This window comes from Cimex lectularius, unplaced genomic scaffold (assembly GCF_000648675.2).
Source record: "Cimex lectularius strain Harlan isolate CLEC.00 unplaced genomic scaffold, Clec_2.1 scaffold107, whole genome shotgun sequence".
NCBI classification, from domain to species: domain Eukaryota; kingdom Metazoa; phylum Arthropoda; class Insecta; order Hemiptera; family Cimicidae; genus Cimex; species Cimex lectularius.
Genome location: NW_019392698.1, coordinates 718,827 through 743,213, shown reverse-complemented (window position 1 = coordinate 743,213; position 24,387 = coordinate 718,827). Strand labels below are relative to the sequence as shown.

Here is a 24,387-nt window from a genome sequence, read left to right as displayed (position 1 = left end):
ACAAGTTGAGATAAGTAAAAATTGTTAGTTAGGTTGAGATAATTTTGACGTATAAGAAATATTTGAAAGTTTTTCAAGTCTGGATAGGTATTTTATATAAACTATAACGATTAACAAGCTTTTTTTTTATAGGAAAATATGCTTAAAAGTCACAATGAAGTAAATTGTTAATAAAATTTAAAAAATCGGACTCGTTCATCTCAACCCGTTCGTTCAGGAACGATCAATTTTTGTTGTCTCACGAATCACGAAGGTTTTCTCCGTTCATCCGTTGGTGTCTGCCGACTACCGTAGTACCGTCCTTTGTTTTCTTTTTTTTTGTTTGTTTTTCTTTGTTTTCCAATGTTTTCTTTATGATCCGCCTTTTCTTTTTATTGCGATTACAGTAAAAAATTCAATTTATTCATTTTCTCCGTTTGTGTATGAGTCATGCCAACTGTAGATATTCAATGGGTTTTGTTTTCTTTTGACATCCGACATTTCACACCTTCACAAAAGATTTAGCTTTAAGTTTCCTTTATTCGTTAGTAAAGAGTAGCTTGTAGTTTTCAATAATAAAGTCATTTTTAACAATTAAAATATTAATTATTATATGTCATAAGTTTTGTCTCCGGTTATATTGCAGTTAAATTTCACCTATCGGTTTTTGTTTTTTTTACTTTCTTTTTTTAACGTTTTATTTATATTTCACTGCCGGTTCATCTTGAATTTTACAAAGGAAACCAAGATGTTCGCCATAATTATATTTCTGTTGACATTCCAAATGTGGTTGTCTTCCAACACGATACCATCCGGAGGAAAGTTGGCCGTTTACATCAACAAATGTTGCGAAATTAATAAAATACACGTCAAGAATGAGTGCAAAGAAGTTAATCAGAGCTTATCGTGGGAGCCCACTTTTCTGTCTAAGTCAGTCGACGTCCAAGTGCACGTTATCAACAGCTATCCGAAATGTTACCACAGCCACCTTTCCTCGGTTTATGACAATTTCACTGACAGGCTGAGATTCCTTCTTGATGGCACTCTCCGACATTACACTCTCAACGATCCGCATACACCTGATGAGGATCTGAAAGATGAACAAATGTTTTACGACTACCAAGAGGGAACGTACTGCAGTGAGAAGGTAAGACATAATAAACTAATAAAGTTTATTTATTTAGGTCTGCCTTTACTCGTGGGATTATTTTTACATACATACTCTTCAACTAACTTAGTACGTAGCTTGACTTGTCGTGTTGAAGTTGATGCTGGGTTTCATTATGCGAGTCAATGAACTTGAAGTTGAACCAGCTCTGGGTTTCTTTTTGGGGCCTGTCTTTACTCGCAGGATCAGTTTTATGTACATACTTTTCAAGTAAGATTAGCCTCTGTTACAGTTGATGCTGGGTGTTAGTCTGAGTTGGTGAACTCATGTGGAACCAGCAATGGGTTATTTATCAGAGTCTGTCTTAACCAGACTCACCAGATCTCAAGATCCATATGGTTTTTTAACCTTAATTTTATAAAATTAATGAAAAAAGTTGTAATTTTATTTAATGAAACAATTTTTTTATATTTATTTTTTGTCTCATGTATTTATTAATTTAACTTATATTTTTTTAGATGATTGATTCGAATAATAAAGAAATGTATTATGCGCTACTATGCCCTCCTAAAGTGAATTCGAGTTGGACCGATTTTGATTTTATTATGCGGAAGATAGTTGATCCTATTTTCCATATAATCGCTCTCATTTGCTACGTCTCCGTTGCCCTTATCCATTTTGTGCTTCCACAATTAAGGGATCTTTTTGGAAACATAGTCGCAACAATAAATATATGCCTAGCTGTTGCACAAGCTGCGGATATAGCTAGAATTATCACAAATTTTGGAATCCCGGTTACCCATTTCTTAGCAGGTGAGTTCTATAATTTTGTCTGTTTTCAATTATTAAAACTGTTTTGTTAATAACAATTTCATTCTAAATTTTGGTGATTTAATTATTATTTTTTAGAGGTCTGTTTGTGTGTTGCCATTCTTTCTGCATATCTATGGTTGACAGGTCTTGGCTTTTATCTGTGGAGAACATTTCGGTAATTTTATATTAATAATAATGTCAGATAATTTTTTAAACAAAATGATTCAGCATGAAGCACCCAGCCTTTTCCAAATCAAGTAACCATGCGTGACATAATAGTATCCTCATCACACACACAATGTTCAGTCAACCATCAATTTATGTAAAAATCTTTAAGTTTTACTTAAAGCAATAAACTTTAAATAAAAAATTATTGTTTTTGATCCAAAATTTGTTCGACAATTGACTAAATCCAAACAAGTTTTGGATCCGCTGATGAGTTTTATTTGAAGATATGTTCAGTTATTGTTATTTTATAAATCACGATCATATGCGCACAGTTTTTATTAATTTAAAAAAAAATATTTTTACAGATCTGAAAATGTTTTTCTTAGAATGACCCACGGTAAAAAGTACTGCTATTATTCATTTAGCATTTGGTCGACAACTGCGTTCTTGACACTTATTGCTCTTCTTGCTCACTTTTATCTGGATAATCCGCTGGAGGAGGATATTTTTGAACTCATGAAAATTGGTAAGCATTTCTATATTTGCTTTTATTGTTACTTGAACTGTCTTGAACATATCATTTCTCGCAGTTAGGGGTCACACCTCAGGTTTTATCCATCCAGCCTCCGAAGTCGGGTACTCAGTATTCCACCATCAGCCCTCTCACACTACATATTCATGCTAATAAATACATGCAGTTTCAACGTACACACAAAAAAAAAACTCAAGAAATATCTATAAACTACTAAGTACATTAAAAGTCATGTTTCCTCTTAAAATCAGAATAGAGGATCCAAATACTTGCTGCAGTGCTCAAGTACAATTCTAATATTGGGTGGTAAACCTACACTGTATATATGGAGCCAAGGAAGTTGGACATGTAGAGCAACCCTTCTCTACATGCCGACTCATAAGCGGGCTTTAGCCTAAAAGTAAGTGTTTGTGTGTCAACCTTGCATGGCCTATTCTTAATTGGGTAAGGATGATCTTTCTTCTACAAGTCAGATACTCCGAGGACTACATATTGATATTGCTCTTTTTACTGCCCGCGGTATGGTGATACGGATACTAGGAAGCGGGGTTTGTACTCCCCAGGCACTGCAGCCTTCTGGCTTATTGTACCTTCCTAGTTCCTTAATTCAGTGCAATAGATTATATCCTTCTTTTCAGAAGTATTAGGTCATTGACTGTTGCTTCACATTCGACAATGATATGGGTGACTGTTTCCTCCTCCTCATTACATAATATGCACATGGGATCATTGTTCAATATGCCCATATTAAGTAGATGTTTTCTCTGATATCAGTGACCGGTTAGTAGTCCTACCACTCCTCTGATTTTGGCCCTCTCCAGTTGCAGCAGTGTTTTTGCCAGTCTTGGTGAGGGTTGTTTCATCATAAGTTTACTGTGTCTAGCACCGCTAGAGTTTATCCACTTCTCCTTTTGTTTTGTTTGGATCCATTCTGTGTTGGAGGATTCTGTGTTTGGTTTTGTTATCCCAAATATAGGTTCAGGGCCTATGTATGGTCTTTTGGATACTCCTCTGGCCAATCTGTCTGCTTTCTCGTTACCCAAAATTCCTCTGTGACCTGCCACCCAATATATCATCAAGTTATTGTGTTTCCCTAGGTTTTGGAGATTTTGCATGCATTCACTGACTAATTTTGATGTGATTCTTTTACATGCTAATGCTTTAATAGCTGCTTGGCTATCTGATCTTATGAGGATTTTTTTTGTCAGTGTAACCTCTTTTAAGATTTTCCAGGGCACAAGCATTGATGTCATGTATTTCTGATTGAAAGACCGAAGTGTGCTTCCCTAATGAGTTTGATTATTGCTCATGTTTTGGGTTTGTACAGTAAATGCCTGATCCGGTTCCTTCATTTGTTTTGGATCCATCTGTATACATACAGACACATAAGCAGGCTTTGGCCCAAAAGTAAGTGTCTGTGTGTCAACATTGCATGGCCTATTCTTAATTGATGATAAAGGATGATCTTTCTTCTACAAGTCAGATACTCTGAGGACCACATATTGATATTTGCTCTTTTTACTGCTCGTGATACAGAAAGAAAAAAATTCGGAACATTTTTCTCAAATAACATCATTAACAGGACCCACTGATATAGCTCATTAAAGGGCTATTCAACCTGGTGCAAATTTTGGTCTGCTTTTCCCAGCAGCAGAATCATAACTCCTTTTTTTTACATTTTTATGATTTGCACAATAACTGAAAGAACGTAAAAATAAAAACAAAAACTCACTGGGTTTTTCCCCCCCACGAAAATGCCCCCAATAAAAAAAATAGGGGTTAAGTACATAGACTACTTGTTTTCTTTGGTGTTAAAATCATGTTAAAACGTATTAAAATCTATGTAAACCCATTAAAACAAGAATGGAGAAACTATGCATTGGCAGTACTCCAATGAGAGTACAATTTACAGAGACTATCATTGTCACTGGATAGGAGATCTCACAGCCATCTCCCTTTCAATCAACAAGAAGGGGGATTTGGTAGAATTTTCAGGATGCGAGTTTTTGGATTTGAGTATCTATGGTGGATTTTTATGAAAGTTACAGTAATGCGAGCGGATTACATATTGGATAAAAGGAATATTTAAGTGTGGGTAGTTTGGTTGGTGACATAAAATGGAGTATCAAGATTTTTTCTGAGGGTTGGGTGTGACACATACTGGAATGTTTGGCTGAGCATACACGGCGACAGGATAAAACAGACTTATTTGTGAGTGGTAAGGTTGAGCATTTGTAAATAAGCCGGAGAAAATGCGTAAAATGTTTCATAACTTCTTGGCATTTAATCATGACAATTCTAAGTAGATTCTGCAGTTGGAAGGGGGATATTATTCAAGTAAACTGACGGGTGGAGTTTTCTGGGTTGAATTAGATCATTTTCTTTTGACACCAATACTTCAGTCGTTGATGGTCTTGAGGGGAAACGAGAGGATGAGTTGCTTGAGAGGATAACCATATCATCTGCAATGTTTGTCAGAAGGTCCCCCTCTCCCGAGGATAAAACCATGAATCGATGAAAGAACATGTTTAAAAATTCTCAGTTATTCATAATGGGGCATGGCAATGTTTTGTGAAATTTTGTATTTTTATTTTGTATTTTCAGCATTTTTTTTCTTTACAGGTTGGTTAGTCATTGCTATTTTTTATTTACCTATAGTCTGTTGTATTGCTGTGAATGCATATTTTTATCACCGTACTTCTGCATGTATGAAAGTTTATGGTAGATATGGAAGAATACATCATAAATTCAAGATATGGTAAGTACTTTATTTATTTATTTTTTTAAATTAATTTATTTGTATGAATTATTACATGCTTAATACATAAGTAAAGAACGGATTTTTATGTAGTAAGATCCTAAAAACATGCGAAAAGTAATGATAAAAAAAGGTAAAAAATTCCCATTTAATGTAGTAAAAATTTTATTTGCCTAATAAAATAAATTGCCTTAAATATTGTTTATAATGTGATTGTTTATTTTTTAATAAATCGATTATAATCATTTTTTTGTTGTACGAATATACAATATAGTTTTATCATTAAATTGATAAATATACAAGAAGATAATGTTTATAAACTATGCATTGGGGGGTCGGTGGCAATAGTTTAGGTACTGACACGGCACCCTGAGGGTTCATGTATCCCTTAGTTGAAATACCCTTACAAAAAACATGTATAAATAAATTTAAAAAATATGCTTGAAAGAACAAATATGCATAGAACAAATTTCAGTCAACTTTAAATAGTAAAAAATCAATAACAGCTGGTTTGCTCCCAAGCCGAAGAAATACAGAAGTGATGGAACAGAGCAGGTCAGCAGATGTCGAACATAAAACAATTAATTATTTATTATTATTAATTATTAATAATTGAAAAATGGCAAAAAGCAGGGAAAATTCAAAAGGTGGGGTTGAGATGGGAAGTTAGTGTCTGAGCGGATCGAAGGCACGATAGCTCAAGTGGTAGAGCAGTGGCGTATTTAGCCAAACATAGTGGGTTCGAATCTCGCTTGTGATGCTGACTTTTTTATCTCGACCAATACCTTTCATAAATATTAATTAATTGATAAAACAATTACTTAGAAAATTCTAGGCATCGGAAGTTGAATATTGATGAAGTGCATTATAAAAAAATATTTAGCCCTCAGTTCATTTACTCAATCGTTAACCCATAAAATGTATTTCCACGTTTTTTTAATGCATAAAAAAATATTAAACATAAAAAAAATTGGGAAAACATGCTAGAGTTTTGAATCCTGTTTTAAGACAACATTTTTTTCCAACTTGTTTAATTAATTACATTATGTTTAATTGCAATAATATATAAAATAGCTCATTTTGGATTTGTTTGTCTTTCCACGATTTGTGGAACAAATCAACAAATCGTAGAAAGAAGAAAGTATTTAACTACAATCATTAAATATAAGAGGTACATAAATAAACTTCTTTTTTATTCTATGAACATTTTGAACGCATAAGACGGCCTGTGTCTTCCCGTTTATACTTTTTCCACTTTCCCACCATTTCACACAATTCAGTTAGAAATTTCTAGGGCTTCCCCAAAAAGTCGCTGGCTATGGTCATTCACTTTTTTATTTATTCTGTTACAACCACGTAATTTGCTTTTCTGTGTATTGTGTTATTTCAATTGTTTGTCTATTTTGTATGATTATGTAAAATAAAGGAAAAATAGTTGTAGATTGTAAAAACAACTTTTATTCAACTACTCGCCCAATTTGAACAAAACGTTCTGTGGGTAGCTTACTTCATTTATTTAGCGCTGTGGGGGATGCAACTCTTGCAATATATAACTTTTATCATTTGTAAATCTAACAAAAATCATTTACATTATTTTTAAGTTCCAGAGAGCTATTTTACATAATAAATTAATACATCAAGCGTAGGATGCAGTAAATGAGTTAATTAAATTTACCATTTTTGAAAATGACATAAAATTTTTTTTTTAAATTTTCATGTTTTAACATTTAAACAAAAATTTAATGCAAAACTTGTTTTTATTTTAGTGTGGACATTTTTGGGAGACTGCAATTAGCGATGTTAATCTATTGGGCATTTTTACCCCTCTCTTGGCTACCGTTCAATGTCGCATACTACAGTTATATTTTTGTAAATGCACTCATCGCACCAGTGATTTTATATATAAGTATACTTAGTCAAAGAAGAGTGAGATTCTTGCTGAGGAAAGAATGCTGTTTTGAAAAGTGCCTTTTTAAGTGCCTTCGACCAAATCAGCCAGAAGATATTCCAGAATGGGGTGAAGAAATGATGGCTATATATAAATAAAATTATAGGACCCGAGTGGCTGATATTCTTTGATCGTTCTAATTGCCACGTTCGCTATTTTTTCATTGTAATGACTGTTTTTTTTCAATTTCCACTTAATTTTTGCATATTTGAAAATTAAGGATTAGTAATAGTAAACTGATACATTCCCTAACATTGTAATGATAAAAGTGTGCCTAAGTACTTTTTTTTTATATGAGACTAATATATAGTTTCAATTTGGTTCTCAAAAATATTTTTCTTTCTTAATTTTTTTTTAAATAATTTTTTTCATTGAACAACTTGTCATGTTATTGATCTCACTCTGATGAAATTATTCATGAAACTTGTGGTCTGGTAAATGTGAACAAAGGGTTGTTTATCAGTTGAATGTTGACTCTTAGTTTTTGTTTTGTTTTTAATGAGCTTTTTTAAAAAAAAGACTTAAAATGTTTTATACACTGTACACATTTTAAAATCTTTGCATGTCATGCACATCACATTTAAAATGTCTTTTGTGGAAAATGTTTTTAATTTATAATTATTTAATAGAAAAATTAACAAGTTCGCTTATCATTTAGTACAAAATTATTTTGTGAGGTTGATCGAGTACAAGTGATAATTTTGTAACGTCACTTTTTTTTTACAATTTTATAAGTATTTGTGCTATGCACGCCTTAGAAGTAAACTGTCTGTGATAAACACATTTATGTGCTTTCACAATAAGTATTATATAAACTGTAACTACATGTTCTTTGTACATGTAATAAACTTAATGTGGCATTTATTTATTGTTTTTACACTTAAACACTATATAAATGTATTAATTGTATTTTAACAAGTTTTTGACTTTACTAAAAATTCCATTTTTTGTAATATACAGTTTTTTTATTTTAGAACTATTAGTAACATTGTAAATAAAAATAACAGTGAAGTAACTAACTTTTCACTTAGTGATTTTTCTACAAATAAAAATGTATGAAATACAATATCTTTTTATAATTTATATTTTGTAAATCTTTTAATAAATCTTTTAATTATCACTTATTTTTTATTGTACATATCTCTACCTGAGGGGGCACTGCGATAAGGTATGAAGAATTGGCGAGGTTCCTCGGCCTCACCTTTGATAAAAGATAACAACAACAATTGACACCATTGAGGTGAAATGAAGAAAAATGATAACACTATGAAAGTTTGTCAGCCGCTTCAGGAGGAGCATGGACAGGGAGGACCTCCCAAAAATGTTTAATTCACTGCTGTGCTCGACCTTGTTTGGTTGGCCTGTTTTGTTCCCCAAAAAAGGCACCTGCAAAGGCTTGATAAGCTCCACTAGTATCGGTGTCTTCGAGCAATCTGCAAGTTTGCACAGGGCTCTTTGGTCATCTTGTGCTGAGACTGGGGGTGATGCCACCTGAACTTCAGAGAGAGCAGACCCTCAGATATGCGGCAGGGTCCATGACCACATCGGGATATACGTTTTCAATTTCTGGTGCCATCCTTAGGCATGTGCTTTCGCGAAACCTTACGATAATACTGGGAATGGCATTCAAGCTGGGCAGCTAGCCAACTCTGCCCTGGGTCCTCCAGCTGTACTCGTTTGGGATGATCTCACCATCCAAGTTGTCTACTCCACTATACTTTTACCGAGCTAAGTTCTGGAACTTATATCAATATATAGTGGTTTTCACCCTGTCTTCATCAGTCGCGAAAATAATGGATGCCCAAGCCTCCTATGAGGCTCGGCTTATATATTTATATATCGTGGTATTAATATCATGCCAAGCATCCTCTTTTTATATATATTTTTTTTAACAGTGATTCTCATTTTTTGGGTCAAGTAATGTAGAATATAACCAATAAGTTTTGATTAGAGTCAATATATCCGACTCAGGAATACATACACACTTGCAAAATGTCTTTACTCTGTCCAAACTGACACTAATGATCCCTTTGTGCTCATCGTAAAAACCGATTGTAGCCAGCTCAAGGTTGGATCGTAATATGCTCTGATACTCATCTAGGCTGGCGACAGAAGTTGTGCAAGTGACTCATGAGCCACCTGGCTCACAAGTGCATATGCACCGTAAAGCCAACAAAGATATGGCATGCGCCGTGTATTGTCAGTGTGCATCCACTTCATGATCGCTCCTACCACTGTAGGGTTTATATGGTTGAATTCAATGCAATTTAGCTTGAGGTGAATTGAGACGATAGTGGCTTTGCTTGCATGACCGACTCACTCAGCACAGTTACTGACGTCCAGTCTGATACCACGAGACAGTGTCTCAATAAAATGGTGGTTAGCTGGGTATCTGGATACAGGTTTGGAGGATTACAGCAGATGAGGTGGCTAAAGTCAGGACGTCCCAACCTCCAGACTTAAAACCACAATCTGGCCCTCTGATGCTAAAAATATAATAAATAACATGATAAAAGAAAGTGGCAGGATCAGCAGAGAAGCTATCATGTATGAAGAGCAGTCGACGATAGGTGGCACTCAGAAGTTCTGACTCTTAGAAGTGCCTCCCCGATTAAGAATAGACCATGCAAGATTGACACACACACTTTTGGGCCAAAGCCCGAAGATGTGTCCAAAGAAAGTAAGTGAGAGAAAGAGAGAGAATATAAGTTAGCAAGTAAACGAGTGAGAAAGAGAGAGAGATAGTGAGTTAATGAGTGGTCATACAAAAAGACCAAGACAGCTCAGACTACAGAGAAAGGTTGCTCAATGTGTCCCACTTCATTGGCTCTATACAGAATGACAAGTATGTCAAATTATACTTGAGCACAGGAACAAATATCTGGGTCCATTGAAAGCCATTAAAAAAATTACCTAAGCTACAGAGCTGGTTTTTTTTTTTTTTTTAATGCATTTTGTAGAGCTATAATAGTTAATAAATTGACTTATGCATTATAGCATATTTAGCTTATTAATTAATTATTAATATAAACTTGGTCAACTTTTCAAGTCAACTCTAGGAACAAAAAAAATCATTTTTAAAAATATTTATTGAAAAATGGACAACAAAAATTATTTCAAAACATTACAAGAAATTTTTTGAACTTACAAGTTAAACGAAAAACAGAAATATTTAGTGAACCCTTAAATGAACTTTTAAGCGTAATAATTAAGATTCGCTTTCTTCTTGGCTTGGACTTCCAGGATAGCATCCATGAAATCTTCGTGGATCACAACTCCAGCGCTGCGACGCAAAGCAATCATACCCTATAAAGTAAATAAACATATTGTGTAATTTTAGGGATTCGAGATAAAGATACGTTTAGGAAAAAGAAGTCCTGTCATATTTTATCAAAAGTGCATAATTCATGATAATACAAAAAGCAAAATACCGCAGACAAAAGTGTTGTAAGCAGTGGCTCCTGAACAGAAACCATAACCCCACATAAATTTGATGAAAGAAAAAGAGTTTTGTAAATGAAAATAACAGTCGATGAAAATTTTTTTTGTACAAAGAACAAAACAACATCTAGAGTTCTTGACACAGAATGTGTTTTTTAATTTTAAGCAGGATTTTAGAATGCCTGCGGACAAGCTTTTATAGTTGTATGCAGGGGCTATTGATAATATGTCTGATTACAGGCCAATTGCTTCGCTGAGTGTTTCTCAATACAGGCTTAGAAAATAATTTTTGACAAAAGATGCTACTAGAAAAGTCTGGTCTGATCAAATATTCGGTGCTTGGAATTGACAATAACGTGGGTTTTTGGAGCCCGCTCCATTTGATGTGGTTGGAGGAGCGATCATGTGTAGTAATTTTTTTTTATAATGTGGAAAATGTTTTTATTATCAGTTACTCAATGAAATATAAAATATATACACATATGTTTACAATTAAAACCAAAAAATAAAATAAAATACATGTTCCACTATATGGCATGGTAATAAACTATCTACTGAGAATAGCCAACATTAGCATCAAGGATAATTTATATTAAAAATCAGGACATTTGCACCTTCGTAAGCTTTTATCTTCCAATATTTAAAAAATCCTAATTTTGAAAATAATCAGACATGGTATAAACATTTTAGTAATAAAATAGCCAAGGTGAAACAATGAGTTTCTCAAATACAAGACGTTTAAAATTTCTTGGATTACAATACTTACAGCTTCTACACATACGGCTTTACATTGTGCTCCATTGAAGTCATCTGTGGATCTTGCTAGCTCCTCAAAGTTGACATCAACGCTTATATTCATCTTACGAGAGTGAATTTGCATGATCCTTGCTCTTGCATCTTCATTTGGGTGGGGAAACTCAATTTTCCTATCCAATCTACCAGAACGAAGAAGTGCTGGATCTAAAATGTCCACTCTGTTTGTAGCAGCAATAACCTTAAATCAGAAAAGTAAGTAGTATTTTTTTTTAGTTTGTTTTATCCCTTGTTCTGAACATACTTTAATATCTGCGGTTGAACTGAAACCATCTAATTGATTCAATAGTTCAAGCATAGTTCTTTGTACTTCACGATCTCCTGCTTTTTCAGAATCAAATCTTTTTGTACCAATGGCATCCAACTCGTCGATAAAAATAATAGCTGGTGCTTTTTCTTTAGCTAGGGCAAATGCATCTCTAACTAATTTGGCACCGTCGCCAATAAACATCTGAACGAGCTGGGGTCCGGCTAGTTTCAAAAAGGTCGATTTTGTCTGTGCTGCACAAGCTCTAGCCAATAGAGTTTTACCTTTAAAAAGAAAACAATGAAAATTAATTTTAAATAAATGTTTAAGCTGCATGATTTTTTTTAAAAATAAAATGTATTATGGAAAATGATTTTACTCATATTTCATACAACTCGAGTATTAATTGAATATCAACTCACCAACTTCAACACAGACTCATACAATTGAGCGGTGCCAGAAATTTAATATTTTCATTTGTTTCCAGTTATAAAAAGGTTTCTTAAGTATTAAAACAAGAACAGATAAATCTTGTTAATATACAAGTGAAACTTTCAAATTTATAACTTTAATTTGTAAACTGTAAATTTGTTGTTCTTCAAGTTATCATGACAATGTTTTAATTTCAAAAAGACATTTTATTATAAGCCCATTTGTATTTCAAGTCAAAACATAAAAAATAATATTCCAGCACCTGTTCCAGGAGGTCCATATAAAAGTACACCCTTTGGAGGTTGAATACCGAGGTTCTCGAATTTTTCTTTGTGAGTCATCGGAAGTACAACTGCTTCTATGAGCTGTAAACGTAAATTAAATTACTTATTGGTTAATGTCGTTTTTAAAAAGTCCTCATTTAAGTATAGTGAAACTTCCCATTACTGACACTCTTGGGGTATGAAATTTTGTCTGCTATACAGAGCCGCTTTTGAGGTAAGAGTGAAAAAATGTTTCGTTATTGCATGATGGGCTATAATGGGATTACAAGATATCGACAACTTTACAACACCGAGGATTTTTTGCCTTTTCTACAACTAGAAGCTTTTTCAAATTCACCGAGCATACTTTTGCATAAGAGCAATCATTTTTCTCTACATAGTTTTAAGTTTCACACACTTAATTTTCACTTTCATTCACTTAAATTTTTTTTCTCTTTTAGTGACAAACACACTGAAGACGTACTTGTAAGTTTGTAAAGTGGCATAATCAAAATGTGGGAATATTGGGAAAATATTGGTAGGTGGACTAAATACATAGAGGAAACAGAATTTCGCAGAAAATTTTCTGGAGACTGTTGTCCGCTTATGGAACAATTTAAGTCAGAATATAGCTTTTAAAAAAGCTGTCTGTGTCCGTTATTGAGAGAATCCGCTTTATGTAAGATTTTAATGCGAAGAAACAAATGGGTAGATTCCAAGGAATCATAATTTGTATGTTCAAAGAAAGGGTCTGCTTTTTAGAGGGGTCCATTAAGGGAAATTTCACTTTGGTGTTAGTAGTTTCTGAACACCAACACAGATGTAGTACAATGTCCTATTTTTTGAGAAAAAAAGGATAAAATCTAATCATTATTAATATTTGGATTTTAATTAATTACCAATTTAATTAAATGAATGAATGAAACTAATAAATTGTCTTATAAATGTTTAATTTTGCTATAATTACACTAACAATTATTTTACTATCAAGTAGACCAACACTTACTTCTTGAATTTGTTTGTCCAAGCCACCAATATCAGAATACTGCTCAGTCGGTCTTTCGTCAACTTCCATTGCTTTAACCCTTGCATCATATTCAGCAGGCAAAGTTTCTAAAATAAGGTAGGAATCTTTATTGACACCGACAAGATCACCGGGCTTAAGTTTTTCTGCATCGACTAGCCCAATAACTGGGAGGAAGTAGGTCTAAAAAAAATAGTAAAATGAAATATCACAGTGGAAAAAATATATACAAATATCAAGTTGTAACAATTATGTAATTTATTTTTAAAAAATACCTGTCTTGTGGATGTTTTGATAACAGCACACTTTCCCTTCCTTCGTGCGTCTAGATCTACAACAGCTCCATCCTCCTCAGTTTCTTCAGGGTCAACATCTAATAGCTGAAAACCATCAAATATTATTTAATGAAATAAATCTTTTCATTGTCTATCAAATTGAAAGCTAAAATCAAACCTTTGGCCACATACATGACAAATGAACATCCTAACCATCTGCCATTTTTGCATCTCATTTTAAATTAATATGTTATAATTTAATTGAGTGGCAGATAAAGTATTAAGTATTACTGACCATTAAAAAAAGAATATTTCATTCTAACCAATTGATTGAAATTACTGAATTTAACAATGATACCTTACATTTTTTCCTAATAAATAATTTAATAAACCATGCATAACATTTTTATAATATTCATACTTACTTCAATGACATTTGATACCAAATAAGGCAATGTTTTGTTGACTTTAATTTTTTCAGTGTTTTCTTTTATTTTTTCATTCTGCGCCTGCAGTTCGTGGGACACTCTCAACACTTCGCTTTTCATAATTTTAATTTCGTTATCCAAAAGACGTATACGACTGACTATTTCCTCGTGTGACATACGCTTAACTTCTTCAGATATATATTCCTGCAAATAGAAACGTTATTGAAAAACAGCATTAGAATTAGAACATTCAGACACCTCAATATAATTAAAAACCCAGCACAAACGTTTAAATTACCTCAAATTACTAAAATCTTGATAAATCCTACAATATTTACATGGAAGTAAAATAAACAACAGGAACGTTGATGATCCCAATATTGGTCAATTGGTCATAATTAAGAGGATTTAGATATAAACTCTGATGTTTATAGGCATGTAAAAATGAACCTAGGTAAATTTCAAAGTGGATGTAAATTTTATTCCTCTTATTAGCCGATTCGATCAAGAAAGTAAACAAAAACGGATGAGCACAGCAAAGCTCACACTGTTTTATAAAGAAATAAAAAAATAAGAAACACAAAATAAATAAAAAAATTATTTTAGTGAGATTGATATTATCTTGTCCACTCTTCTAAGCTAAACTCATAAATTCCTTACATTTAAGCCATTATTTTTAATATTGTAAGTATTTATGTTAACTGTGTCCATCATTATAAATAGTTTCAAAGTCCTGATGAAGAGGATATTTTCCTCAAAGGTTGGTCAAGGATTTTTTTAATTTTAACTTTGCCTTATCAATGATTTTTTATGAACAGTCAACCTTCCCAAAGCGGACACTTTTTATAATCAAGACATCTCTAATGCATGCAATTTTATTTTCTCCTTATAATCAATGTACACGAATACTATGTTTACAGATTTTACAATAACAAAAGTCTCTTATAAGAAGACTGTAGAAAGAATAACTCGGGATTTCAGTAATGACAGATGAATCTTACATGTTACTTGATCATTGAAAACAACTAACTGTGAGTAGGTACTATCTTTTTATAAAGATTGAGAATAACATTTCAGTTTTCCAGTAATATTATTTTAATTTCTAAATATGGACCCCTTTAATTAGCTGACAATTCCCATTTAAGAACGGTGTCTGTTTAAGAAAATACAAGAAACAATTATAGCATTTATTGGCATGAATTAAGGATAAAAACTAATATTAAAAAATTATGACTACTGAACCTCCACTTTTAAAGTATTATTAATTCATTTAAAAGTAAACCATTACCAAAGAAAGTTGGTGCGCAAACTTGGCTGATAATGACAAAGCCAAAGCATACCAAAACATGGCCATGATGAGAAGTTTTCCAGAATTAATGTCTACATATGAACCTTTCTAATTTGTAGACAATTCCCATTTATGAATGGTGTCCACTTATGGAAAGTTTGACTATACAAGAAAAAATTAGTGCATTTAATGGTGTGAATAAAAGATAAAGACTAATTTTTCGAACATTAAGGATCACTTATAAAGCATCTTTAATTCTTCTACAATGCAGGCCATTACCAAAGTAAGCGGGTGCACTGAGGGACCGCAGTAGCCAAGCAATTAAGGTGACAAGACTCTTGGCTAGTACACTACACAAGAATACAAAGAAAAGATTCCCACCTTCAGCTCTCAATTTTTCTGACACACAAGGGAAGCGGTGGTAATAATGAAAGTTTACACCAGCAAAAGGTCCGACGGAATTAAAAGTAAAAACGTAGTTTTCAACATTGAATATGCTGAAATTCTAAATTTAAAGAATTAAGAATTTTTTTAATGCAAATCGTTACGAAAGTAAACGGCTGATAATGACAAGGTTTAGAATAACATTTTCTTTATCGTGCCAACGTTTCGATCTTTATTGAGATCATCTTCACCGCCTTGTATTGCTTGCATTTCAACAAAAAGGTTCTCTAATTGTCAATTAGTAACTGATTACAGATGTATGTTTCTTTTCAAAGCTAGCGATGTCTTTCAGAATACTCTTTGCTTGGTGTCCAGGTGTAGTTGAAATCTTTTCATAGAATCCCATGTTGTTCTTCATTCTTTTTGTGTTGAAACGCAGGCAATACAAGGCCCTGAAGATGATCTCAATAAAGATCAAAACGTTGGCACGATAAAGAAAATATTTTTCTAAACCTACATCACACCAGACCGCATCTCACGATCTCCAAATAATCATTAATTAACAGTCACTAAATACCATACAGATGACAAGGTGCACCAAAACTTAGCCAGGATAAGAATCATTTTAAACTTTTCCAGAAATATATTTATTTATTCATATGAACGCTTCTAATAAACAGGCAAATTCCCTTCAATAACGTCTGCTTATGAGAAGTTTGACTCCATGAGGAAAAATCGTGATAATTAAAAGAACTTGATGGTATATCAAAACAAAGTTTTATGTGACCAATGGTGTGAATTAGGGATAAAAACTTACTTTTTAAACATTGAGAATGTTTAAATTCCAAATTTAAAGCATTATTAATTCTTTTATAGGGAACCATTGCCAAAGAAAAGCTGGTGCACCAAACTTAGCTGATAATAGCAAAACGCACCAAAACATGGCCAGGACAAGATTGCACAAGAAATTATTGTGGCAATTAATGGAGAGAATTAAGGAAAAACCTATATTTGAACATTGAGAATGCAGAAATTCCAAATTGAAACTGTTAATGATTCTTTTAAAGTGTAAACAATTTCCAAAGTAAGCTCGCACCAAAACCTAGCCAGGATGAGGCTATACAATAAAAAAATAATGGGCTTTAATAGTTTGAATAAAGTATGAGGACTAATTTCAAACATTGGGAATGCAAAAATTCCAACATTAAAGCATCGTTTTTTATAATGCGCGACCATTGCTAAAGTAAGCTGGTGCTCCGAACTTGACTAATGACAACACACACCAAAACCTAGTCAGGATGATACTACAAAAGAAAAAAAAAATATGGCTTTTACTGGTATGAATTAAGGATGAAAACTAATTTTAAAACATTGAGATTATTGAACCTAAACTTTTGAAGTGTCAATTATTCTTTTGAAGTGTAAACCATTTCGTAAGTTGAATTTGGTGCACCAAACTTGGCTGATAATGGCAATGCGCACCATCTATAAATATCAGTAACCATTGGGAGGAATCATTCCATACCGAAAACATTCCAGTTGAAATGTACACTAACATAATGTTTTAGTCTTTCTTTAATAAATTTCACCAATAATACCAATCAAATTGTTACAAATTTGGGTAAATTGATAAATTTAACGCGACAATGTCAGAAGAAAAAAGCGTTCAGTGTTTTATTAGTTGATTTTGATGGTGTTGTGGGGTTAGTAGAAAAGATCCAAAAACACAAACGCAACGATTTGATAGCCGAAGCTTCTTAATTAAAATATTAGACTGTCATACGTACGTCTTTGTCGTCCCACCCGAGCTTTTCGTCGGAACCTTTTGTCGAAGAAGTCATCGTGCTTGAAGACATCCCAGAAAATTAAGTTTAGCAAAGTTCAAAAGCGGACGCCTAACCGAGAATTTTGAAGAGTCACACTATCAGGGAAGGTAAATACGGTTAACTCTCAACGCGACAAACTCGCGATAAATTTTCCCTTAAAAGTTCAGGGTTAGAAAAGAGGGAATAAACAATATAAAAACTTGTTTCATTTCAGTTATAAAACAGCTTAGGAATTTATAATTGGACGTTGATTTTGTCTGTTTCACACACCTTTGTACGTTCATCTGGTGAAAAAACGTCAAACTCAACTGCAGTGCTCCCCATAAAAATTTAAAAAAAATTAAAAACCCATAATTGAAAGAGAAGTCTTTCAACTATCCTTTCCTGAACAATATCTATAAATAATAGGTAGATGGGTAGAAAAAAGTTTTATTTATCAATGAAAAATAATATGCTCATCAAAATACATTCAATTAACAAAACAAAAACATGTTCTAAAACATGTTTTTCAACTGTCCTCATGTTTCATGATCCTTGCAAAAGCATAAAATAATTATTATATAAAAAATAATATTATGTTAATCACTAGACAAATAATTAAATTCTGAACCTAAAACACTTCTGTAATTTGTAGCCATTTGAATGCATGCATAAACCGTGCCAATTTTGTCCATTAAAAAATGTGTATTAACTGGAACTATGATTTTTTTAAAGGTTTAAACATTGCCCTCACTAAGGGTTCTGGTTTTTTAAGTATTCTATTTTTTTCTGTAACACAGATTTGCTTGATTATCATAACAAATAACAACTGACATAACAAATATACCAAGCAACCTTGCTTTGAAACCAAAATCAATTCTAAAATTTCGTACAATGAATATTCAAACCCTTCTCTCAAAACTCTCAAAATCAACTAGGAAACTCAATAGATCAACTTGATATTAAATGTGCAAGACAAAAAAAAATTGATATACGAGGGCTAGCTTAAGTGTGAAGGGCTAGGAATAGGATCATAGAACTGAAATTGGGATGTTTATCTGTTTATTATAGAGAAAAATCAGGTAAAACAGGGATACAACACACCAGGAAGCTTTGGAAAAATCATTAGATATAGAACTTGGAAAGGCCTTTGCCCTTAAATGGGCCTAGTTTTCTCCTCCATCAAGGATGGTGACAAAGAAAGTGAAGGCAAATCCACTTGTAGCAAACGGTTGCTCAGTGTGTCACACCTGGTCAAGGAGTGCCAGGCCTTGGCCCCTTACAGGCATGGCACCCGATATAAAGCAGTACTTGGGCATGAGAGTATATTGTTGGGTCCCCTGTCCCGATAAAGGAAATATGGGTGTATACCTTTAGAACGAAAATGAATATAATGTATTTGTATGAATATAGTTGTGACTGGCTGAATGAGTAGGTGAGAGTGTCGATGGTGAAGTATACCCTATCGACCCTCACAGTGCTTTGGGGCTGATGTAATATAAATAAAAGAAATATGATATAAAACTATGAATAAATATATAAATAATATGAAATATAAATTAATATTTTAAAATATTAAGAAGCATGTTTTTATAACTGTTTTAAGCATTAAAAAGTTAGATTTTTAAAAATTTCTTTCCTTAATCATGTTTAAGGTTACTTTCTCAATATTTTTACATAAAAAAGTTAAATTTACTTTATTTATAATATGAACATTAACTGTAAGATTTGTTTTACAAAATAAATTTAAGGTTTAAATTAATTGATAAAATTTTTTTGATAAGCTCTTTCGTATAAAAAATAATTGATAAAGCTTAAACCGTTTATCTGATTTACTCATGGACAAGAAATTTAATTTTAGTTGTTAATATTTCATTAAAAGAACTTATTTAAATTAAATTTAAAAGAAAAACATATTGCTCTGTCAACTGCATTTCCCAGATTTGTCTTGACTTAACACAATTACAGGCTCAGAATCTATAATTTGGAGAACAAGATCAAACATAAACTAAGCCATCTCAGAAAGAGTCTATGGAAAACAGGAAATATTGGTACAGTACCTAGAGTACCAAGGGCACCCCCTCCAAAAAAAAATTTATTGGTAAAAACCCAACTTCTTTTAAAAAAGTGTACAAAATTTAAGGAGAAAAACATTATATTCAATACAATGCTTATAACTAACTCAACATTAATAAAGAATAAAACACTATACTACACATCAACGAAAAAGACAGTAAAAAACCTTATAAATAAAACATTATAAAGATTTAATTAAACACCCTGTCTATATAATTATAACAACTAGAAATTATAAAAAATAATAATAAAATAAATATAAAAAGCATTATAACTCATACATAGTACATTTTTAGCTTTTTTAACTAAATAAAATATTATGCTTTAAGTAACTGAATTTTAATAAGGAAGCAGAACTATTAAATAAATCAACAGTATTGGGCAGGTCCCCTCTTATGCAGAGAAAGGTTGCTCGATGTGTCCCACATCGGCGTGTCATGCCTTGGCTCCATACACAGAGCGTGTAGGCATGCCACCGGACTTAAGAAGAGTTCTCGAACACGGTAGCGAGTTTCAGAGTCCCCTGTTCCGCTTTTTAGGGGAAATTGAGGTTTTTTATTGTATATAATATGTCTTATGTGTTGTGTCTATATGTTTTGTCTCAGTGCATGTATTTATTGGCGCGAGGGGTGAGGGTGAAATATAATGTCATCATCGCCCCTTGAACGTTGAGAGCGTAAGAGTGTGTGTTCGGAGCGATGGCGGAATATTTATAAAAGTACTCCGTCGACCCCAATCTAGATTAGTTTAAGTATAGGTCGGTGGAGGAATATCAAGTACTCCACCGACCAAACAGAATGAGTGTAATGTATGAATGTATTTAAGTGTATGAATGTATTTATTTGTATGAATGTAGTGTTTGAAAGTGTAAATAGAACATAGACTTAGTTGGGGGCTGAAATGACCTAGATGTCGGAAGTTCCAGTCAAAAAAAAAAAAAAGAAAAAAAAAAATTTATTGCATATTGCAATGTACAATTGGGGAGTGTAGTAAAAAATTTGTTCCTTTATATTCAATTAAAAAAAAAAAAATCTGATTTCTGAGATGGTAAGGAGGAGGTAGATAAAATGGAGTTTACCAAGGATTCCTGGAGAATCTATACAATTATTAATTAACTTGAAAATAAAAATAATCTCAAAATACTTTCTTCTACAGCTAAGATCAGAAATATTGAATTAAAATTTGATGGGAGCATGAGAGTATTTATCATTGTGACAGTTTAATTTGAAATATAATGTATGAAGGAATTTATTTTGAACAGTCTGGAGGAGTTCTATATCAGTATAGTGGTGCGGATTCCAAGTGAGTGAGGCATATTCAAGATTAGGTCGAACAAATGAATTATGATCGGTACTTCGGTTGATAAAGCCAAGCATTTTTAAGGAGCGATTTTTGATTTTTGTAAACGTAGCTTAAAAGTAAGATTACTTTCAAAGATGAGGCCAAGATTTCAAATACAAGTTACTCTGGTTTACAAGCTGTGATTAATGGTATAAGAGTGGAAAATAGGAAATTAAAATGCCACAATAAAAGTCAATGACCTTCTTCAAAGAAATTTCGAGTCAATTGTACTGAACTAGGAAAAGTACAATAAGCTGGAATATCGCCCACCCGGCGGCGACTAACCCAAAATTGATAGTGTCCCACAGCTGGATGAACTGTGTCTGCGACAAACTTCCCACACTAAATAACGCTTCGACTTTTGTTATATAATGCACAGAGTATTCGATTATCGCATTTTTATCCAGATTTATGGGAAACGTCTCTTTGCTCCCTACTAGTGGGTGACCCATCAGATTTATTGCCTTAGCTCTAATATTCTTTCCTTACAACTATTTTTAATTTTTTTTAGCAACTATTCCTAATGTATGATAAGACAGGGACCAGCTTATAGTATTTTATATTTATCATTGAAGTAAAAACATAAATCTAAGTATTTTTTTACTCATTGGAAACCATAAATACAAAATTGCAAACAAAGAAATGTTAGGACATGAAATTCTGCCGTTAGAACAACAACGGCTGTTAACTTCCCTCACGACACGATCTGTGCCATTTGCAAATTTAATTCGTTACATGTTATAAATAATAACAAAAACCTTAGCTAAAAAGAATAATTAATTGGAATAAGTAATATGATCAGTTATGACCATTAAACAAATATGGATTAAATTATAAATAATGTTACAAATTGTAGTAAATATATTATATTAAAAAGAAAAGAAAAAATCGACAAAAATAAGTCTGAAATAAGGATTTGCATGAATCAATATCTTCATTTAATCCGAGGTGGTATAAAATGTGTAAAAAAAAAACTATTTTAAAAACTTGCCCCATCAATAGGCCCATTATCTTCTTTAATGGCCATACGCCTTTGAGGTTGGCTTCCATCGTTACGAATAACCGGTCGCCTCCTCAAAATCCCTATACATTTTTTTAAAAAAATGGTTTAAATTAAAAGTCAAATTATCCGTCATTTTTAAGGCAAAGGTCAAATCTTACTTGGAATTCGGGAATAAGAACTCATGCTGGACAAAATGGCGCCGGCTAGGTTATGTTCCAACGGTCGATTATTCAGTACTAATGGCCGAATATTCAATCTTTGCCCAAGAAGGAATGGAATATACTAAATTCACGTAGATCTTAACACAAAAAAGCTTATCATAACTAAAGGCTTAATTGTTATTGATATAATATTCTTTTAAAAAAAACGAGATCCCGGAATCAGTTTTGATATAAAAACCACGTGGCCTAACGTTCTCTATTCGGATTTTTAACTAATTTAAAACCATCTAAAAAAAATTATATTTATAAATAAATAATAAATGATGCTTACTTGTCAGATTTCTTTTGTAACTGTTAGTTTTCTACGGAGAAATATTTACGTACCATCTATTGTACCTTTCACCTTGAATCGGAAGCCGTGTACTGCAGACGACGAACAAACAAATTGAGTATCGACGCAACAAACACTAAGCAAGGCCAGGCAAATAATCAAACAATCAAAAGACAAATTAAACCCCCTGATATTTTTCATTGCTTAACTTGCATACAATAATCTTAAGTTAAACTAACAAAATTTGTATTTATTATTAAATTAATAAATCAATTTAAAAAAAAATGGGAATCGTATAGGCTGTTAAGAAGTTTATAATAATTCAAATCTTAATATTCCAAATGAAATCTTAGTTTAAATTAATAATATAATATTTTCCTAGTATTATTGTCTGATTTGTTCATAGTTTTTATTCCTAATGATTGCCTTTACAATAGACATTGTTTATCCCGCGAAAATTGTCTCAAATGTTCAAATTTAAATTCAAGACGGGCTTTTACTGCTGGACACTCTTACTCTGTAAGATCTGCAAGTTTCATTCCACTCGTGTTTATTCGAATATGCATAACTAACTACAACTTTTATGTATAATTACCGGAAAAAAAAACTACAAGGTATAGAAATATATTATGATTTCACCTTAACTCCAAACGCAGTTAGCGAATTTTTTTACTCGAGATGTACATACTCTGCCCACAATTGAAAGGGAATTTTTTCGAAAAAAGGTTTGATCTTTATTACTTCTGTGACCGTTTTAATGTTTTTTTTTTTTTTTTCCACTGTCTTTCTCACTGGCTTACTTGCTCTCTATCTCTATATCTTTCTTTCTCTCTCACTCATTCACTCTCTTTCTCACTGACTAAGTTGCTCTCTTTCTTTCTCTCTCACTCATTCACTGTCACTCACCACCTCTCTCTCTCTCTCTCTCTCTCTCTCTCTCTCTCTCTCTCTCTCTGTCTCCCTCCCTCCCTCTCACTCTTATTCTCACTCACTCATTACATACCTGTCTCTCTCTCTCACTTGCTCTCTATCTCTTTTTTACCCTCTCTCACCAATTCACTCTCTTTCTCACTGACTCACTTGCTTTTTATCGCTCTGTCTTTCTTTTTCTCTCACTCATTCACTCAATTACCTCTCTATCTCACTAACTCTCTATTTCTCCTATTCTCTCTCTCTCTCTCTCTCTCTTTCTCTCTCTCTCTCTCTCTCTCTCTCTCTCTTATTCTCATTCACTCTCTCTTTCTCTACCACTCACTTATCCCTTCCTACTAATTATTTTTTGTTTTGTTTTCTTTGAAATTCTCACTTCATGACAAATGATTGGTGGGGAGGGGGAGGGAGTGAGTGAGTGAGTGAGTGAGAGAGAGAGAGAGAGAGAGAGAGAGAGAGAGAGAGAGAGAGAGAGAGAGAGTGAGAGTGAGAGAGAGAGAGCACTGCACGTAGAAATTTCAAGGATTTTCTTTTTGGGTTTTTTTACTTGTATTAACGTGAGATGCAATGCGACATTTCATGTTCTTACTTCTTCCTCGCGAGATAGAGCCACAATGATGCTGAAAAAAGAATTGGAATAATGCAACTGCGCCCCTCCGGTTTTAATAACAATTCTAATAGTGATCATTGTGACTTATACCTTCCGTTTTGAAACACTTTAGTAATTATAATTCATTTTTTTTGTTTTTTTTTTGTAATCGAGAATCCGTTTTGAAACAAAAATCCGTATTTGTCGTTAAATATTAACGGGTGTAAATAGATGTGTAGACGTTGTTGAA

The 24,387-nt window shown here is 32.8% G+C and overlaps 2 protein-coding genes across 4 annotated transcripts; one reads left to right on the top strand and one right to left on the bottom strand.

The window, feature by feature from the left end:
- Positions 1 to 114: 114 nt before the first annotated feature.
- On the top strand, positions 115 to 7,637 carry LOC106670699 (probable G-protein coupled receptor Mth-like 5). The gene is made up of 6 exons (XM_014401246.2): positions 115 to 1,126; positions 1,606 to 1,900; positions 1,997 to 2,075; positions 2,434 to 2,594; positions 5,223 to 5,358; positions 7,125 to 7,637. Exons 1-6 carry the CDS (start codon positions 728 to 730, stop codon positions 7,402 to 7,404), a joined length of 1,350 nt encoding a protein of 449 aa, XP_014256732.1. The 5' UTR covers positions 115 to 727; the 3' UTR covers positions 7,405 to 7,637.
- Positions 7,638 to 10,381: 2,744 nt separating this feature from the next.
- LOC106670712 (26S proteasome regulatory subunit 6A) lies at positions 10,382 to 22,711 on the bottom strand. 3 transcript variants are annotated; one of them, XM_014401274.2, is made up of 8 exons: positions 22,619 to 22,711; positions 14,227 to 14,433; positions 13,802 to 13,906; positions 13,509 to 13,709; positions 12,502 to 12,604; positions 11,805 to 12,091; positions 11,514 to 11,741; positions 10,382 to 10,612 (listed from the first exon to the last, which is right to left on the bottom strand). In XM_014401274.2, the coding sequence occupies exons 2-8, from the start codon at positions 14,404 to 14,406 to the stop codon at positions 10,502 to 10,504; spliced, it is 1,215 nt and encodes a 404-aa protein (XP_014256760.1). In that variant the 5' UTR covers positions 14,407 to 14,433; positions 22,619 to 22,711; the 3' UTR covers positions 10,382 to 10,501. The 3 variants fall into 3 exon arrangements, with proteins under 3 accessions (XP_014256760.1, XP_014256759.1, XP_014256758.1); XM_014401273.2 differs by having other exon boundaries at positions 22,672 to 22,690; XM_014401272.2 differs by lacking the exon at positions 22,619 to 22,711 and adding an exon at positions 17,689 to 17,836.
- Positions 22,712 to 24,387: the final 1,676 nt, after the last annotated feature.

Coding starts and splice junctions, on each gene's coding strand:
- LOC106670699 (XM_014401246.2), top strand. CDS start 728: ATGTTCGCCATAATTATATTTCTGTTGACATTCCAAATGTGGTTGTCT. Junction 2,595..5,222: donor TTTTGAACTCATGAAAATTG/GTAAGCATTTCT, acceptor TTTTCTTTACAG/GTTGGTTAGTCATTGCTATT. Junction 5,359..7,124: donor CATCATAAATTCAAGATATG/GTAAGTACTTTA, acceptor TTTTTATTTTAG/TGTGGACATTTTTGGGAGAC.
- LOC106670712 (XM_014401272.2), bottom strand. CDS start 17,757: ATGTCTTCAAGCACGATGACTTCTTCGACAAAAGGTTCCGACGAAAAG. Junction 14,434..17,688: donor TCGGGTGGGACGACAAAGAC/GTACGTATGACA, acceptor TTCTATTTGCAG/GAATATATATCTGAAGAAGT. Junction 11,742..11,804: donor GTTCAACCGCAGATATTAAA/GTATGTTCAGAA, acceptor TTCTGATTTAAG/GTTATTGCTGCTACAAACAG.